The 15,539-nt window shown below is 34.9% G+C and overlaps 1 protein-coding gene across 5 annotated transcripts in view; it reads left to right on the top strand.

Annotated features, from left to right (window-relative positions):
• CNTLN (centlein) overlaps window positions 1-15,539 on the top strand; it is a 291,584-nt gene that overhangs the window by 58,022 nt on the left and 218,023 nt on the right. For all 5 annotated transcript variants that reach the window (XM_044265616.1, XM_044265615.1, XM_044265613.1 and 2 more), the window contains exon 3: window positions 12,150-12,234. In XM_044265616.1, coding sequence (XP_044121551.1) covers window positions 12,150-12,234 — 85 coding nt within the window. The remainder of the gene's footprint in view (window positions 1-12,149; window positions 12,235-15,539) is intronic.

The raw sequence follows: 15,539 nt of genomic DNA, 5'->3' as shown, positions 1-15,539 counted from the left end.
GTTTTTAAGTTCTAGGTTTTTATAAGATTGTGGTGTGTACTTTGCATACCTGATGGTACTAAATAAATGCTTTTAATTCAGAATTATTTTTTAAATGCCTAATATGTGTTTAAGATAATACTTATATTATGAGAAGAGAGAGGGTGAGGGGAAGTAAAATACATAATGCTTCTCCTGAAAGTGGTTGTGGTAAAAATTGTAATCATTAACTAAGAGATGTCTTCCTTGATCCCCCTTCATTGAATAAACAAGCTCTCTTCCCTGCATTTATTCTATCTCAACTTATTGTTTGTTTTGTGTATAGTATTTGTTAAATTAAAAGATTCCATTTTCCATGATTAATGTGTTTTTTCTTACTTATGAGAATCTCTTTCAAAGTTACCTAAAATCAGAACTTCTGGAGATGTATTTAAGGTTAAATTTTAAAATTAGGAATTTTATTTTTATTTATTTATTTATTTATTTATTTATTTTTAAATTAAGAATTTTAAAACTGACAATATATGGGGGCGCCTGGGTGGCCCAGTGGGTTAAGCCTCTGCCTTTGGCTCAGGTCATGATCTCAGGTTCCTGGGGTTGAACCCCACATCAGTTTCTCTGCTAAGCAGGGAGCCTGCTTCCCATTCTCTCTCTGCCTGCCTCTCTGCCTACTTGTGATCTCTCTCTTTCTGTCAAATAAATAAATAAAATCTTTAAAAAATAATTTTTAAAAAACCTGACAATATGTAAAGATAGGCGCTTAGCTCAGGCTGCTGCAACAAAATACCATAAACTGAGTTGGTTATACATCACACATTTATTTCTCTCAGTTCTGGAGGCAAGAAGCATGAGATCAGGGTGCATGGTCAGGTTCTAGTGAGAGCCACCAACTTATATCCTTGCATGGGGGAAAGAGAGCTCCCTAGAGTCTTCCTTGCCTTATAAGGGCAGCAAGTCTCTATTTCCCAGTTCCTCCAAATTCCCTACCACCAAATACCATCACACTGAGGATTAGATTTCAACATATGAATTTGGGGCAGGGGATATAAACATTCAGTCCATAACAGGAACACAGACTTAGAAGGCACATAGACCAGAGTTTAAGTCACAAATATTTCTGTGTCTTCCTTATTGAAACTCTCTAGGTCTCAGAGAACACATCTGTTAAGAGGATTTTAGAAAGAGTTTGTTGAATTAGAGAAGCGTTTAATTAAAAGCTTGTCCAGTAATAGGTACTCAAAAGTCGCACTGATCCTTAAACAGTTCTCTCAGATAGTCAAAATTTTGATCAGGGGACCTGTGAGGGATGTCATATTTAATTTTCATCATTGAGGAATTATATAGCAAAGATTTAATTATATGAATATTTTCTTCACTGAGTTATAGATTCATTTATTTAGAGATTTGTGAGCTATCAATCACGCATGAACTCTATGAGATTGTTATTGGTCAAGGTTTAGGATAAGACTGAGGTATCTGAATTTTGAAACAGCTTTACAGGCAATTCTGACGTTCTAGAAGAGAATCTAAAATAGAAAGGTGAATATTGTTAGATCTTTATGGATGGAAAAATCTGAGATCCAAAATTGAACATTTTGAATGATAGGGAAAAATTTGTTCGTCTCTCATTGGAACTTGCTTACTACTGAACTGTAATGTCTATAAAGAAGTTACTTTATGGATAAAAGCATGACAGTGGAGATAGGACTACATGGTATAAAATCTTGGCTCTACCACATGTCTTATTGTGTGACTTGAGGCAAAATATTCACTCACATGCCTTAGTTTTCTCTTTTGTGAGATGAAAATAAGAGTAGAGTTGTTGTGAGTTAAAGCTTATGTGGTAGTTATAATAATGCCTAGCACACTGTGTGTCATCATCACCATCTCATGTTACAGTTTACATTCCTTTTCAGTTTGTTTTTATAGTCTTGAGTGAAGTCAGTTAATGTTTTCTAAATAGGCTTCCAAGAAAACTTGTACCCTTTTTGATGTTATTGTTCCTTAATTTTAAAGCTTATTTGCCGTCTGTTGATCTTTAAAATAATGTGTTTGTGCTTGAATACTCAAATTCAGAAATAGATCTAAGTTTCAAATTGAAGTTGAGCAGGGTTTACTAATGTTAATTTTTTTACTTTTTCGTATATAATATTTTCAGATGAAGGCTCTGCAGAAATTGCTTTATTTTCCTATTTGTTTTTTACTTCTAAGCACTTAATCTTTTTTTCAGTCTTAGAGATATGTTTTGCTTTCTTTTTAACATTTATTTTTACTATGTGATGGGCTCTTCAATACTTCTTTTATTCACTCTCCCATTTCTAGTATTCTCTCTCTCTCTCTCTCTCTGGTCTATAAATGAAAATTCAGTCCTGGAAAATGGGAACCATAAAAAGGAATTAAAAAGGCAAGATGATTTTTAGTATTTTTTGCATGTGTATTTAGGATATATTCTTGAAATACTTGTGCTTAAAGATTTAACCTCATAGAGGATGAGAGATTATGTCATATTTATGTTTATAGTTAAAGTTTAGATGCTTAATAAGCAGGCTGTTGTTATAAGGTTATATTACATACTCTCACCACTGGGGAAACCTCCCTCCTGCTCCATTCCACTCTTAAACACATGGGTTGCACAGCTGCTATATGGTTGTACACTGTCCCATGTGTATTAAGCAAACAGAGCCTGCAAAAGGGTTGCATTTTGGAGCATGGAAGTAGCATGGCTGGTTGGAGACCCCAGAAGTGTGGCTGCCAGAATTTCTCCATCTGGCAGCAGTGCTGCTAGGCAGCTCCACACAGGGCATAAATATATTTTGCTGAAGACTTTTCCTGGTGCAACAGCCATGAATGTCTAGGTAGGGATAGGGATGGAGAGGAAGATAGTGAAAGGAACTAATACAAAGGTGTCTAATTGGAACCACTCTACTGTTTAAGGGGAAAATATGAATAATGAAAAGTGAAAAAAGACATTTGAACTCTTAATTTTGCAAGAAACTTGACAAATAGTCTTTTAACTTTTATGAAGATCTTTAAAGAATTGTGAACTTGTACAGAAGCATAATTACTTTAAAAATTTAGCCTTCCTATGGATGGCAGAAGGTAACATGAATATAATTTTTAGGGCAAAATAATTATGATTGTCTTTATTTGATGTAAGTTTATTTCTAGTTTCGTTAAAAATTCCCAGAACATTGAACATAAGTCAACATTCCATGGAGAAGAAAGTATTATGCAGCTTGCATGTGTGCAGATCTGCATATCGGAGCACAAAATATTGACATGATAATTGCAGTCAAGCCTGAGTGAACAGTGGCCTGTGGGAATTCAGCTGGTGTTGTACCAACTGGATGGCTGCTCAGGACACAGTTTGAAATGCAAGGTGCAAGTTAGCACTTTATTCAGCACAGGCAGGCATCATTTAAAAATCCTTGGGGGCAGCCCTGGTGATGTGCAGATGTTAAAACAGTCTGTTGTGAAGTGCTGATATTTTTGAACACTGTGAAAGACTTCTAGATTCTGAGTGAAAAATATTTGCACAGTTATTAAAGACACATAATACACAATCTTTTCCAGCTCTTTTCTGGATGTTTTAGATAATGAGTGTTGAGTATATGCAGAAGTATCTGGACATGTAGGTAGAAGAAACAGGAAAATCAGGAACCAGATAAAGTCATTTAATTTCTAACTATAAAACCGAAAATGCGTGGAGTTTCAGCTTTATATATTTGGGAGTGATGTTGAGTGGGTATCTAAAACAAAAGTATTTTATTCAGTACTGTATTAAATCTAAGTTGTGACATTCTAGTAAATTACTGCTTTTTTGTTTATGGAGTTCATCCGTACACCATAATTTACAAATTCAGTTGAAGTTGCTATACCCTAATTCCATTCTTTATTCTGGTTTGGAACTACTTGATTAAACAAGAAAAAAAATAATCTGTCCGTTTTTACCTGTCAGGCTGAGTCTTCTGCACAAGTTTTGCCTTTCATATATAGTTTAAATATATTTTTTATATTGAAGTATAAAATATATGTAGAAATTCTGGATTATGTGTAAAAATTAAGCTTTGATTTTAAAACAAAATAGGTATTTTAAATATACTTGGACCTTTAAAATATTTTCTACTAAAGGTCTTATGATCTATTGATTTAATAATGTATTTTTATTAAGAGTATTAGAGTTTTTTCAATAGTTGTTTTTACTCTGGAGTAAACATATTTGAAAAATACTTGTGTTGGGTTTTTAAGTTTTCCTTTTTTTTCAAGCTTTCTTACTATATTATTCATAGATAATATCCTAGCAATTTATTATGCATATTCAAAGTAGAAAAAGTTATGAATCAGTTCATGAATAAAAGGATAGATAATTTGATAATGGTATAATTTTCATTTCCCTAAACTTCCATTTTTATCAGTCATACTGTTTTAGAATCTTAATGTTAACCAGAAATTGAGAAAGCATTTAAATGGAAAGTCATTAATAAGAAAATCTACATTTTAATAGATTCTGTGCTCAAATGAAAGAAAACTAAGTCCAACTAGGTTTATTTTGTGCATTATTGTTATCTGTTAATTAAGAATAATCAATGTCAGTAAGTTTTGCTTTTTTATTTTCTTTGTTTTCTAAATCAGACCGATATCATTGCCTCATTTATAGTTAAATGTTTCTTTTTAGACTCTAATATTTCATTTTTGACATCTCATTAAAAATGGGCTCAAACCCAGAAAATATGATCCTGTCATATTGTATAATATATGGCATGGTCTATAACACAGTAAAATTTTGCTTCTTAATGATTTAGAATAATTTCTCAGATTTTTGAGTTTAGAAAAATGGCAAAAAGTTAACATGGTAATTCATGTGACTAAGTACAGCAATGTTAAATGTTTAAATGGGTAGTACTCTTGGGAAAAGTGATTGGAGCTTTAAACTTGTACACATTTGACAGCGTCTCTTCACTTCATTTTTCATCCTAAAGAAGTCTGCAAATATTCTTAGCTCACATCATTATTGCACATCAGTGGTTCTAATTAGCTAAACAGGAGTTTGTCTCAGTCATTGATCATCATCAACTTTTTGACAGTGTCTTTTTTTTTTTTTTTTTTTTTAGGAACCTTTCGTTACATCTTATAAATACATAGAATATATATTAACTGAATTGACCAAATAGGTTGGTGATGTTTTCAACTTGAAACAACTTTTTAAATTGTATAATCTTAAGTAAAAATGTTTTCATATTGTAGCGCTGTTTTCTCTTGGGAGCATTTTCCTGTTATGAAAATATTACATATCATGTACCACTAGGAGGAGCTGCTGGACAAATCTCTATATAGATTTTGAATTGGGATTTTTTTTTCAATTTCAAAACTATAATATAATCGTTAACTTTGGAGGTTTTTTTTGTTTAAAATACATCACTGGAGTATATTTTTGAAGTTTATATTTGACTGGAAGTTTATATTTCATTTATGACCTACATTTTTTTTACTCAGCTTTATCAGTTATTTTGATTTCGGTGACTCAGACTTAGTGTATGTCAGCATCACTTTAGGCTTTGTGTCTTAGTTCAGGCTGTAATTACCAAACACCATAGATTAGGCGGTTAAAAAGCCAAACATTTATTTGTCACTTTTCTGAGGGTTAGGAAGTCCAATATCAAGGTGGCTGCTGATTCCATTCCTTGTGAGAGCTCTGTTGCAGACAGCTGCCTTCTTGCTGTAATTTTACATATAGAGAGGGAGATCATCTTTCTTCTGCCTCTTTGTAGATTGCCTAATCCTTTCCATGAAGGCTCTCCCTCATGAATTCCCAAAGGCCCCACCTGCAAAAACCAGCACACTGGGGGTTAGGGCTTCAACATATGAATATGAAGCATTCAGTCCATAGCACCTTGTTATGGTTAAACACAGAATTGCTGGGCCCGACTGTAGACTCTCTGCCCTTAGAGAGGGTGGAAGATAGTGCATTTCTAGCAAGTTCCTAGGTGATGCTAATTGTACTTCTCTGATAACCTATAGTATAGGAACCGCTGGGTTAGACTGTGACTGAATTATCTACATAATTGTGTCATAGGCAATAACTACCCCTGGTACTGAGTTCATTTGGAAGCTGTAGTAACGCTTTTGTTTGAGTTTTGTGGCATGTAGTCTAGTTTTATCCTATCTCATTTAAAAGGACCACGAGAATGTATTTTGACACTGTTGGGGATTTTAAGCTTATTATATAAGAGTGGATTAGAAAAAGTTGATCCCTATAAATTAAACTAATTCCTGGGAATTTAAAGTTAGGCTCATAGCATATCCAGAAAGCAACTTACAGGGACAGTTTCTGACTATAATTAATGTCTTGACTGTTACATCCTGTTACATGTTGGGTAAACCCAATCATGCCCTTCCCTTTGAGATTTGAAGCCATTTTTCCCCAGATGCATATACCTTGAATTGATGTACTCTTTTGTAATACTCATGGTTTTATAATATCAAATTAAAAGTTCAAGTGATAATTTGAGAGTATATGTGACAAATGAAAGTCAAAAGATATATATATATATATTTATATATTTTTTCTTTTTTTTTTTATTAAGTTTTTTACTTTAATTCCAGGGTAGTTAGCATATAGTGTTATATTAGTTGCAGGTATACAATGTAGTGACAAGTGAAAGCCTAAGGGTATATATATTTTTTTCTTTTTTCTTTTAATTTTGTGACCAATGAAAGCCAAAGGGTATATATATATATTTTCTTTTTTTTGTTAAGTTTTTAATTTTATTTCCAGGAGAGTTAACATATAGTATTATGTTAGTTGTAGGTGTACAATATAGTGATAAAGGGCATATATTTTTAATATACAAAAATAGTTTTATACATCAAAAAATACAAAATGGCAGATACATTCACTGGCACTGGAAACTTAGGAAAAATAAGGGAAAAAGCATTTCAATTGAAAGAATGCTTAATTTCACTATTAATAAAAGAACCACAAATATAAAGAGAGCCTAGATGAAGACCATGGACTGTGATTATGCATCAGATGTGCTATCAAGAGTTGGTTAATAGAAAATAAAATAATAAAGCATGATAAAGCACAGACAGTAAAAACAGTAGTTATAAAATATTATGTTTGTATTGTGTACCTATATCCAGAGGGCTGAACATGACTAGAGAAAAAATCTGAACCACGATGTCTGGTCATATGTGAATTTATGACCACTAACCTTTGTGGTCTCTAGCACTGGTTAGGTGATATCCTATTTTTATTTATTTATTTACTTATTTTTTCCTGATTCACTTACCATCCCAGTATCCCAGAAGGCCATTTGATGTTTATTCTCTTGTCAGCTTCTAACACTTCATTTCCCCTTCTCACTTTCAGGTGATGGATAGTTGTTATGAATTTGTTAAATCATGTTAAGTCATGCACAGGGTGCTGGATGGTGAGCCATGGTTCAACAGCAGACCACAAGAGAAATTAAAATAGAGGTTTATTATTCACAGATCTGGGAGAAAGTACCCAGCATACCTCAAGGGGCCACATGGGACGTCAGGGCACAGTATGGGGAAAGATAGGCTCGAGGTACATGCTTTTCTGAGGTTTCGCTGGTGGAGCGCTCTGGGTTTTCCAGGCTAAGGTGGATTGGTCAAACCGAAAGAGCCAGGTTTTAATCAGCTCTATGGAAGATGGATCTTTTATAAGGGACATAAAAGGAAAAGGTGTTGGGAGGTAGGGGACACTATTGATCACAAGGGCTGTTGGGGAAGTCCTATCAAGAACTACTTGTGACTCTGCAGGCTGCTATCTGGGGCACTTGCATGGGCTAGTTTCATTTAAAGTCACTTCAGGCTGCTTGGCCAAACCCAAGGGGATGCCAAGGCAGCAATCATGGAGTAGCTTTAGCTAAACTCTTGACAATCCCCTTGCTTCCTACACCACTGAGTAAATAGCTTTCAGAAGAGAGCTTTCATGTCTTCCCATAACCATGTCTGCCAAAATATCTGAATCTGTATCCATATTTTCTCTTTTTATTTCTTTGGAAGAACTGTTTATGCTGTCATCTAAGCCCAAACTGTATACACTAAAGACTCAAGGACCCAGGGATGTCACTCTGCAGTTCTCCTTTCTCTCTCTAACATCCTCAGGATCACTCACTGTCCTGGATCATTCCTGTCAACATACTCACATGCAGTTTTATCTTCAATCTTTTGAGATAAATCTCTTTTGATCTCACATTTCCCTTGAAGTACTGTTCCATTTCTCTGCTCCTTTTTATAGCAAAATTCCTCTGAAAAGTAGTCTTTACTATCTCCATTTTTTTTTCTTTCTCTCTTGATCTCACTCCAATTAGGCTTGTATATCCACCATTCTCCTAAAACAGCTCTTGTCAAAATCACCAGTGACTTCAATACTGCTAAATCCCAGTAGTTAATTTTCAGTTTTATTTTCTTTAGCGTGTTTGCAGCATTGGCCAAAGGTGATTCCTTTCTTCTAGGAATACTTGTTCAATTAGTTTTCTGTCTTGATTCTGCTTTTGCATGACTGTTTACCCTTCATAGTATTATTGGTTGTTTTCCCCTCATCTTACTAACTTATAAATATGGAGTGCTTCAGGACCCAATTCCTCAGATTTTTCAATCCAAAATCACTCCTTAGGCGATCTCACCTACCCTTTAGTCTTAAACATATTTGGATGATGCCTGAAGTTTTATCTTCAGCCTTCACTACTTGACTGATTCCAGACTTGGGTCAACCACATCTTGGATGTTGATTAGACATCTCAAATTTAACATGTCCAAATCCCCAAGTCTAATTCCCTCTCTCTCTTCATCTAGATCTCAGATAATGTCTACTCCATTCTTCCAGTTATTCAGACAACATATTGGAAACATTCTTGACTTCTCTCATTTATATCTCTTATCTACTGCTTCAAGAAATCCCGTTAACTCTACCTACAAATTATCAAGGATTTTATCACTTTCTCAGTTACCGTCACCATTACCTATCTTGTCCAGTTCATCTTTAGTTCTCATCCAAGGTATTTTAGTTGACTCCCGTTGTCTCTGCTTCCACTTTTGATTTCTAGAGTCTGACCTCAGCCCACAATATTAATTAATTAATTAATTAATATTATTAATCATGAAATATTAATTCATGTTACAACTATATTTAAAACTATCCTCTGTCCTCCCATTTTACTGAGAGTCAAATCCAATATATAGCTTAAAAGGCCATATATTACTTTATTTCCAGTGACAATTGTGTCCTCAGCCACCATTCTCCCTTTGTATGAACATTATTATTTTACTGTTCTTTAGATACATCGATTGTGCTGTTGGCCTTAGTGTCTTTGCACTTGCTTCTGGTCCCAAGGCCTGGAAACTCTTCCCTGAAATCTTGATGACCCTTCCTTCCTTCCTTCAGGTTTCTGCTTACCTATCAACTTTAAGGGCAATCATTTTTACATTATCCTTTTTTTTTTTATTTTAAATTTTTAAATTTTATTTTATTTTTTATTTTTTTTCACATTTTTACATTATCCTATATAAAATAGCAGCAACCTTCCTTTTGCTTCCCAGTTCTCCAAGATGAGACATTCCTTTCTGCATTACACTCGTTTATTGTTCTTATACTTCTAGCCAGTTGACATATTATGTATTTACTTAATATCATTTATTTTCAGATTCTATAAGCTAGAACATTAATTCCATCAAGGAAGCACTTGGTTTATTTTGTTTGCTACAGTTCCCTAGTCCCTAGGATGATGCCTGTCATACAAATGCTTGTTGAGTGAATGATGGATTAATGTGTGTGTGTGTGTGTGTGTTTAGGAATTTGTTCTGGTAGATCTTGTTTCAATCTGAGGATTCTATTTAATTCTAAAATATTCTCAGCAGTTCTTTTCTAAAAATACTGCTTTATCGGGGCACCTGGGTGGCTCAGTGGGTTAAGCCTCTGCCTTCGGCTCAGGTTCTGGTCTCAGGGTCCTGGGATAGAGCCCAATGCAGGGGCTCTCTGCTTGGCAGGGAGCCTGCTTCCCTTTCTCTCTCTGCCTGCCTCTCTGCCTACTTGTGATCTCTCTGTCAAATAAATAATAAATAAAATCTTTAAAAATAAATAAATAAAAATACTGCTTTATCATTCATCCCATTATAATCTACTTCTGGAACTCTTTAGGCATATGTTGGGAGTTTCAAGTGAAACCTACATGTCTTAACTGTCTTTTCGTATTTTTAATCTCATTTCTCTATATAGTGTTCTGGATGAATATCTCATTGTTATCATCCCTTTGCCTCATTCTCTTCTTACATCTAGTTTTGAGGTATGCCCATTAAATTGTTTTTATTGTTTTTGTTTTTAATTTAAGTCATTCTTTTTAGGTCATAAAAATCCTTACTTATTTTAAAGTCTTCTTCAATGTGTTCTGTTATTTTCATTTTGTCTAGAGTGATTGCTTCTTTGAATTATTGAGTTAGTGTGTGTATGTGTTATGTGAGTGTAAAGTATCTGTTTTCTTCTTGTGTTTTGGATTATTTTTATCGGTGGTCAAATCTTGAGTAAGAGGATAAAGGGCTGTTACTGTTCTCTTTCTCCTTTCTCCACCACCCTTCTTTGTCTAATGCTTTTTCTTTTTCTCTAGAAATTTTGTGCTTACCACTAAAGAGTCACACTCACCCCATCCTGAACTAGGTTTTATATTGGTAGCTTGGGGCTTTTAGCCAACAGTGACATGGAGGATTTGTTATATTTAGTGCCTGAGCTGTGGAGTGTTTTGTCTCAGTGCCCGATTGGGATGCTGTCTATAAACTTCTGCCTTTCTAAACTTTCATGTAATCCTAGTTCCAGGTGAGGGTGGGGAGAAATTTTTTTGCAGACTCCTTTCAGGAGCTGGGAGTACTACTCTAGTCTCTGGTTTCTAACAATGAGTATAACTATCCTTCTACATATTGAGCAGCACACTTTTTCCCATTAGTCCCCAGGCACCAAGCTCTTTTTCACCTTAGCCTGCCTGCATTGAGATCTGGACAGTATACAACAGCTTCCTTCTTGTTTATAGCATTGTATTTCTGTTTAGTTTGTGATCCTTAGAGATTTGGCTGTCTCCTTAATCTTTTTCTATTATGTTTATCTATTAATATTATAAATTGAGAGAACTTGGAAGAGTTGCAAAGTGTAAACTTACTGTGCTAACTTATTGGAAAAGTCTAATTTAAGTTTTTAAAATGTAGTAGTACACCATCTGAATTTATCTCTTAAAAGCCATGATGGACTTTTCTGATTGGTGTCTGTTCATTCTGATAATTCTTTTGTGCCTTCTAAGGCCCTTTGGTTCATTTCACTGTTTCACAATTGAGGGTTCTTTTCTTTTTCCTTACTTGTCTACTTTGGATTCATTAGTGATTTCGGTATAGGTTTCTCTTTACCTATTTTTAGATGAAATTGGGCATGTTCAGGGTGGTATGGCTATAGACTGTTTACCTATTTTTAAACTTTTTTAAAAATATAAATAAATGCCCAATAAATTTCTATCCTATGGTAAAAAATTTTTTGTTATGAAATCTCTAGCTCTCTTTTGAGTCTTTTACTTCAAATAGAAGTAAATAAATAGAAATAAATAGTAGAAATATGATATTTTATTATTAATTATGGGTTTAAAGTATTTATGTTAAGAACATATTGTCTTATTTTAAATTGATGATATAGTGGTTATTGCAATCAATATTAAACACGTTTTAAGGGCGCCTGGGTGGCTCAGTGGGTTAAGCCGCTGCCTTCGGCTCAGGTCATGATCTCAGGGTCCTGGGATCGAGTCCCGCATCGGGCTCTCTGCTCAGCAGGAAGCCTGCTTCTCTCTCTCTGCCTGCCTCTCCATCTACTTGTGATTTCTCTCTGTCAAATAAATAAATAAAATCTTTAAACACGTTTTAAGTATTTTTTTTTTATCACGCATCTAAATCTGGAAACTAAATTGTTGTTTTGGTATGAAGTTGTCTTAGTTGTCAGTAGTTTGTAAGTTGTTGTCACTTGCCATATGGTTTCTGATTAATTCTGAAAGGACTGTCAACCTCAGATAATTTAATTTTCTATATTTTATAAAGCGGTACTCATTTTCAGGATGTGAAAATTTAGAGGATTAGCTACCAATTTTGTCGAATAAACTCTGTATTTTTCTTTCTAGAGAAAAACAGAAATCAGAAGCTAAAGACAGAAAAATTTTAGAAATTCTGCAAGTCAAGGATGCTAAAATACAAGAATTGGAACAGGTTGGTGTTGTGCCAGAAAATACTAAAAATTAATTTTTGTTTTACTTAGTAGATCTTTACAATTATTTTAAGTTTTTTTTTTGCAATAATGTTCATTAAGAATATTAGGGTCATTATATCAAATCATTACCATTTTGAAACTACTATATAAAAGATTATTGCTAATCTTTTTTTTTTCTTTCCCAATTTATTTATTTTCAGAAAAACAGTATTCATTATTTTTTCACCACACCCAGTGCTCCATGCAAGCTGTGCCCTCTATAATACCCACCACCTGGTACCCCAACCTCCCACCCCCCCCGCCACTTCAAACCCCTCAGACTGTTTTTCAGAGTCCATAGTCTCTCATGGTTCATCTCCCCTTCCAATTTACCCAAAAGCACATACCCTCCCCAATGTCCATAACCCTACCCCCCTTCTCCCAACCCCCCTCCCCCCAGCAACCCACAGTTTGTTTCGTGAGATTAAGAGTCACTTATGGTTTGTCTCCCTCCCTATCCCATCTTGTTTCATGGATTCTCTTATATAGTACTTATATTACTATATAAGAAACTAGTATATATAAGATTATTCTTCACTGGGGCGCCTGGGTGGCTCAGTGGGTTAAAGCCTCTGCCTTCAGCTCAGGTCATGATCCCAGCGTCCTGGGATCGAGCCCTGCATCCGGCTCTCTGCTCAGCAGGGAGCCTTCCTGCTTCCTCCTCTCTCTCTCTGCCTGCCTCTCTGCCTGCTTGTGATCTCTGTCTGTCAAATAAATAAATAAAATCTTAAAAAAAATTTTTTAAAGATTATTTTTTACTCTTGTACTTTGTTTATAGCCTGTTGGTTTTTTAATTAATAGACTATGCCATTTATACTTTAAAACTCTTAAGATAGTGTTATGGTTTTATCGTAGAATCTAGCAATATTGTCTTATTAAACTTTACCTTTTTTTTTTTTTTAAAGATTTTCTTTATTTATTTGTCAGAGAGAGAGGGAGAGAGAGCGAGCACAGGCAGACAGAGAGGCAGGCAGAGGCAGAGGGAGAAGCAGGCTTCCTGCCGAGCAAGGAGCCCGATGTGGGACTCGATCCCAGGATGCTGGGATCATGACCTGAGCCGAAGGCAGCTGCTTAACCAACTGAGCCACCCAGGCGTCCCAAACTTTACCTTTTTTTTTTCAATTTATTTATTTTCAGAAAAATGTATTCATTATTTTTTCACCACACCCAGTGCTCCATGCAAGCCATGCCCTCTATAATACCCACCACCTGGTACCCCAACCTCCCACCCCCCCGCCACCTCAAACCCCTCAGATTGTTTTACAGAGTTCATAGTATCTCATGGTTCACCTCCCCTTACCCAAAAGCACATACCCTCCCCAATGTCCATAACCCTACCCCCCTTCTCCCAACCCCCCTCCCCCCAGCAACCCACAGTTTGTTTCGTGAGATTAAGAGTCACTTATGGTTTGTCTCCCTCCCTATCCCATCTTGTTTCATGGATTCTTCTCCTACCCACTTAAGCCCCCATGTTGCATCACCACTTCCTCATATCAGGGAGATCATATGATATATTAAACTTTACCTTTTATTAGCAGTTACTGTTTTATTACTAGCAGTATCATTGAAACTTATGAATTTTCAGATGGTTTAATTTATAAAAAAGATTAACAAATAATTGGGATGATTCTATCTGATCTCTTGAAAACTTGTACTTTTGATTCATACAATCCATTTTACATACAATCAGTAAATTATTAAATTATGTATATAATAAGATTATATGTAATTATGTAATTAGTATGTTATCACTGCAAAAATCCATGTGATCAGTGCTTCCCAGAGCTATTTTCAAAGTATAAATATCTCAAAAATGAAGGAGAAAGAAACTTATTTTAATAATGACCTATATTGTGATAAAATATTTAAATTCATTTTATACCCAGTTCAAAATATGCTGAATTACCTGTAGTTTTTCCTGGGTAAATAGATCCTCTTTTTTTTTTTTTAAGATTTTATTATTTATTTGACAGACAAAGATTACAAGTAGGCAGAAAGGCAGGCAGAGAGAGAGAACGAGAGAGGAGGAAGCAGGCTCCCTGCTAAGCAGAGAGCCCGATGTGTGACTCAATCCCAGGATCCTGGGGTCATGACCTGAGCCAAAGGCAGAGGCTTTAACCCAGGCGCCCCCAGTAGATCCTGTTTTAGGAGATGTTGCTCTTTGACTTTTGACTCTATTTTCCTTCCTAGTCAGTTAAAGTTTTAGGAGAATTTTGGTCTAAGTTTGGTTACTGTTAAAGGTTTTTTTTATTAAAGGACTTAAGGTGAAAGTTAACTTAGAAAAGATTCTTTTTTTTTTATGCTCTCTACATCTATATAATGACTTTCTAAAATGGAATATAGACTCTAATATGACATATAAATTTAAAATTTTAATGTTTTCTAATGTGTTTTCCTTACGGGAAATATCATAATTGATACTATAATGATAAAATTTTAGCAATGACGTTTTAGTCAGTTTGCTCTGGGGGAAAAAAAAGTTGTATTTGCTACCTGAATATCAAAAAAGAGCAAAATGAATCCCAAGATGGATAAATACTGTTGTGTGCTTACTATATTAATTAAACTAGGTTAAGCTACCTGATACAGCCTTATGACTTAAAAGTGGCAAATGCCATTTGTACTTATACTTCACTGAGAAAAACTCACCATATTGGCTACCCCAGGATTCCGGAGGTTTGGGAAAATGTAAATCCAGGATGAGAACCTGTCTTCAGTTATAACTCTATTGTATAGAAGAGAATGGATTTTGCCACTTTTTGGTTTTAGGGAATGCTCAGGTTACCAGATCTAGATAGCTAGGTATAGCATACCATTTTTTTAAAATGTTGACACTTTCTTTCTTTCTTTTGTTTTTAAAGATTGTATTTATTTATTTATTTATTTAGACACTACGAGAAAGGGAACACAAGCAGGGGGAGTGGGAGTGGGAGAAGCAGGCTCTCTGCCAACCAGAGAGCCTGATCCAGGGCTGGATCCCAGGACCCTGGGATCATGACCTGAGCTGAAGGCAGACACTTAAGGAGTGAGCCACCCAGGTGGCTAACTAAAATGTTGACTTTTAAAAATGACAATATATTTCCCCTTTTTTTTACTAAATTCTTTTTCTAAGATGTTGACTTTTAAAAATGACAATATATTTCCCCTTTTTTTTAACTAAATTCTTTTTCTACTTCCTCTTCCTTAGGTAGATACTATTTAGTTATTTACCTTTTTTAAGCAGAACCACTTAGCTCATGGATAAAATACTAAATTTTCTCAAGAG

Source organism: Neovison vison, chromosome 9 (genome assembly GCF_020171115.1).
Source record: "Neovison vison isolate M4711 chromosome 9, ASM_NN_V1, whole genome shotgun sequence".
NCBI classification, from domain to species: domain Eukaryota; kingdom Metazoa; phylum Chordata; class Mammalia; order Carnivora; family Mustelidae; genus Neogale; species Neogale vison.
This window is presented reverse-complemented; position numbering and strand designations above follow the sequence as displayed.